General features: G+C 33.9%; 1 protein-coding gene across 1 annotated transcript; it reads left to right on the plus strand.

Moving 5' to 3' along the window:
* Nucleotides 1–1117: 1117 nt before the first annotated feature.
* Nucleotides 1118–3619, plus strand: LOC104243290 (DELLA protein GAI-like). Its single transcript, XM_009798469.2, has one exon. It carries the CDS (start codon nucleotides 1515–1517, stop codon nucleotides 3219–3221), a length of 1707 nt encoding a protein of 568 aa, XP_009796771.2. The 5' UTR covers nucleotides 1118–1514; the 3' UTR covers nucleotides 3222–3619.
* Nucleotides 3620–4847: the final 1228 nt, after the last annotated feature.

Genomic DNA, 4847 nt, shown 5'->3' on the forward strand with positions numbered 1-4847 from the left:
ATTTTCTTTTTATTATTATTAAAAAAAATAAAAGAAGAGTGGGGAATTGGCCCGTCAGCAACATAAAAGGCAACAAGAGAGCCGTGCCAGCACCGCAAATGAGCTAAAAAAAGATGCGCACTGCCCACAAATAGATGCCCTTAATTTGTACAAAGGAATAGTTAGAGCTCTCCTGTGCCAAAGCTCGGATCTAGAATTTTAATTTTATTTATTCTAAATTTTAAAATAGTGACTTAAAATATTAATAAATAAATTTTAAATTATTATTTATATATACTAAATAAATTTTTAAGACAAATATATTATTGAGTTCAAGTATTAAAAAAATTATTAAGTTCGACCAAACACGTAACTCAACTTCCACCTCTACCCATGTACCAAGGTTCATGTATACTTCCACATCAGAGACAGAGCTCATGGGTTCACCTTTACTACTGTGTCTTAAGCACCAGAGAATTTGTGGCCCCCTTGATTAGATCATCCATTTATACTTAACCCAAGCGCTCGTCATGCGAGTAGGTACACCTCTACGAATAATTTAGGTGATTTTTTTTTATTTGAAAAAATATTTTTTGGTTTACATAAAAAACGAAAAGAAAAATTCTTTCCTCTCTTCTTCTCATTTCACATAGCAGTAATTGCCCAGGCACAAAATTAAAGAAGAAAAAAAAGATTTTTTACCCACACTAAAGATATATTTATGATTTTAAATATATCATAATATTTTTATTGTTAACATAAAAGTATTAAAGAAAAATTAAGTAGTTAAAAGTTAAAATGTTTTCTAAATATAAGATTATATTATTTCTTTTGTGACCTATTAAATTATAAAAATTATCATATTTATATGAAATAAATAGTCTTTTGCAGAGATGTAAGATAAGACTTCACATAATAGATCCTTATGATTTGACAATGTTGTTTAAAAGTATTTAAATATTAAGTAGAAGTTTCTATGATTGTGAAAATGGTTAACAAACTTTTCCCAAAATTCTTTTCGTAAAAAATTTCCACCACTTTTTATCCCAATAATAGTTTACAGGACCTCATAAAAGAAGACATAAAAGTAATTTACATCTATATTTAATAAATGGTGTCAAAAAAGAAAAATAAAGCCCTTATTATTGCTAGCCTCTTCTCATCCTTATCTTCTCCAGTTCCCCTCCTGTTCCTCTCTTGGAGCTCGCGCCCTCTTCACGAGCACTTCTCCTCTTACTACTCTTCTCAATCTCACAACTCCCAAAAATAAAAAAAAAATATTCAAAACAAAAGGAAACAAAGCAGTCCCCAAAAATCTGAAAGTTGATACAAAAAACCAAGCAAAAAAATCAGACTTTTTTCTTCTTCAAACTCCTCCATTCATCATCCCACATGAAAAATCATCCAACTTTCTTGAAAACCAATTCCTTGTCAAAATTCAGCACTTGTCACACAAACCCAATAATCTGAAAAAAAATCCCACAAAAAAAAAGAAGAAAAAAAAAAGAAACACCATTAGAGAAAATCCCAAGAAAATGAAGAGAGATCGTGATAGAGAAAAATCCCAAGATGGTTCTTCTTCTGGTAAATCTAAGATTTTTGAAGAAGAACAACCAGATGCTGGAATGGATGAGCTTTTAGCTGTTTTGGGCTATAAGGTTAAATCTTCAGATATGGCTGAAGTAGCACAAAAACTTGAACAACTTGAGATGGCTATGTGTACAACATTAGAAGATGGAATTTCTCATCTTTCTACTGATACAGTTCATAAAAATCCTTCTGATCTTTCTGGTTGGGTACAAAGCATGTTATCTGAGCTCAACAACACTTCAGTTCCCTCTAATTTCGACATGATTGGTAGTATTGGAGAAAAAGATTTATGTGTATCTCCGGGTGATGGTGCATCTTCTAGTAGTATTACCATTAATGAGCAAAACAGAATTATTTCTGATGACGATTTGAGAGCAATTCCAGGGGGAGCTGTGTTTGCAACAGAAAGTAATAAAAGACAGAGATCTTGTGTACCACTAACAGCAGATGCAACAACAAGGCCAGTTGTACTTGTAGATTCACAAGAAACTGGTGTTCGACTTGTGCACACATTAATGGCGTGTGCTGAAGCAGTTCAACAAGAGAATCTTAATGTAGCTGATGCGCTTGTTAGACACATTGGAATTCTTGCTGTTTCACAATCTGGTGCTATGAGAAAAGTTGCAACTTATTTCGCTGAAGCATTAGCTCGAAGAATTTACAAAATTTACCCACAAGATTCAATTGAATCATCTTATACTGATGTGTTACAGATGCACTTTTACGAAACATGTCCATATCTCAAATTTGCTCATTTTACTGCAAATCAAGCAATTCTTGAAGCTTTTACAAATTGCAATAAAGTTCATGTGATTGATTTCAGTTTAAAACAAGGGATGCAATGGCCAGCACTTATTCAAGCTTTAGCTTTACGTCCAGGTGGGCCACCAGCATTTAGGCTTACTGGAATTGGACCTCCACAGCCTGATAATACTGACGCTTTGCAACAAGTTGGGTGGAAGTTAGCGCAATTAGCTGAAACTATCGGGGTCGAATTTGAATTTCGAGGATTTGTAACAAACTCATTAGCTGATCTTGATGCTGAGATTCTTGATTTACGGTCAAGTACTGAAACAGAAGTGGTGGCTGTTAATTCAGTTTTTGAGCTACACAGATTATTAGCAAGACCTGGGGCTGTAGAAAAAGTGTTGAATTCGATCAAACAAATGAACCCGAAAATCGTGACGATTGTTGAACAAGAAGCGAATCATAACGCTAGTGTTTTTTTGGACAGGTTTAACGAGGCATTACATTATTATTCAACAATGTTTGATTCGTTAGAGAGTTCAGTATCATCATCGTCTACTGGGTTGACTCAGCCGATTGTTAACAATCAAGATTTGGTTATGTCTGAGGTGTATTTAGGGAGACAGATTTGTAACGTGGTGGCTTGTGAAGGTGTGGACCGAGTTGAGCGGCACGAGACGCTGAGTCAGTGGCGAGTTAGGATGAACTCGGCCGGGTTCGATCCGGTTCATCTCGGTTCGAATGCGTTTAAGCAAGCGAGTATGCTGTTGGCGTTGTTTGCGGGCGGCGATGGTTACAGAGTTGAAGAGAACGATGGGTGTTTGATGTTGGGTTGGCATACTCGGCCACTCATCGCCACCTCCGCGTGGCGGCTCAAGGCGGCCGGTGATGCCGAGTTGTTGTGAGTCAACTCAGGGAAGTAACTGAGTCAACTCGGGTACCCCACCCCCCTTTTCCCTTCCCCTCACATGGTGAATTATCAGTGAATGGATGGTGGGTGGGTGCGTGGGTGGTGATTGTAATGTGAGGAACAATGAGAGAGACGTGCCTCAAAATGGGTCAAATCATGTCTTTTACTTTTTAACCTCTTTATAAGTCAGCCTTTTTTTTTTTTACTTTTTTACTTTCAACCACTCTATATTTTGTTGTAGTGTTTATTGTTTTTCTTTTCTTTTTTGCCTTTTGTGGGTTGGTTAGATTTTCCCCTTTTTACTTGGCCTCAATAAAAAGGCAAGAGCGTGAAGTGTTGGGGAGAACTTTGATTTAATTATTGAGAGTTGTGAAATAAATAATCATTTTCCAAGTTTCTTTTATCTTATTTACATTGTCATAATTTAATTTATTTATTTGTGTAGTGAAATTCACTATTTAAGTTGATTAAAATAAACAACAAAATACTTTGTTGATAAACACATGGCTTTAGCTAATTTCACAGGTTATCTTCCACCCTATTACGATACCAAATAATTCTGAAACTTGAACTATAATTGGCTAGAAAAGTAGCGAGCACCACTCTTTCCTATCATTTTGTTTAAATATAACGAATAAGTTACCTAATACTTACACTTTAATTTTTTACGATAATGAATAATGTGGTACGAAGTTTGAGAATAAAGAATTTTTTATACCTCCAAAATTAGGAATATGTGATCTTAAATATTCGATAATCTTTTGGCTATAACACTATTTAGAGAAATAAAAAATGCATCATTTAAAAAATATCAAGTATAATTTTTGTCATTTTTATAACACACTAAAAAAATATTGTCACGATGAAACATATAAAGAACATATTAGGAAAAAGTTTTTAAAAGAGCGAATATTCACTTGAACACGTGAGTAATAAAAAGTTAAACAGGGGTTAATACATTCAACTATAAGTCTTCGTGTTTGGTGATTTTTCTTCTTCTTGCATTTTCTTTAAATCTTTACATCTCTGTCAATTAATATATTACTACTAGTTCTCAAGGATCTATAGATAGCTTATCAAAATCACACGAACGCTTAATAAATTCTTTTATTTACTTCTTATGCCTCAATTGTCAACTTTATACCTATAAAGTCTTGATCATGCTCGTATTAAATTAATATGGCCAAATTATTTTATTTTTTAATTCCTGCAACAATCATGCATAAATAGTAGTCTGCCCTTTCATAATATCTAATTACCAGTAAAAATTAACTCAAATCATAGTTTATTTTGCAATCAATTTATTTTACATAAGTAGCGACGTGTACGAATGGTGTAATGATTGTCTCGCTATTTCTGACATAGACCTGGTAAAATTAAATTCTTCGTGAAGACGTAGAGTATCAACGGCTAGTCTAGTTCTAACACATGAATGCTACTAGGAGAGTGCAGAATAGATTAGCTGAAGATGGACGAGCGAATGTTGTTGATCGGTCCCAATGTTCAAGTAAAAGATATACAGATTCATTAATGTATTGTTTTACTTCAGTAGCTCTAGGTTTTCTTTTATAAATGAGAAAATATCATTATTAGTTAAAAATGATTTTGTTTGTCTGTCATT

This window comes from Nicotiana sylvestris, chromosome 5 (genome assembly GCF_000393655.2).
Source record: "Nicotiana sylvestris chromosome 5, ASM39365v2, whole genome shotgun sequence".
In the NCBI taxonomy this organism is placed as follows: Eukaryota; Viridiplantae; Streptophyta; class Magnoliopsida; order Solanales; family Solanaceae; genus Nicotiana; species Nicotiana sylvestris.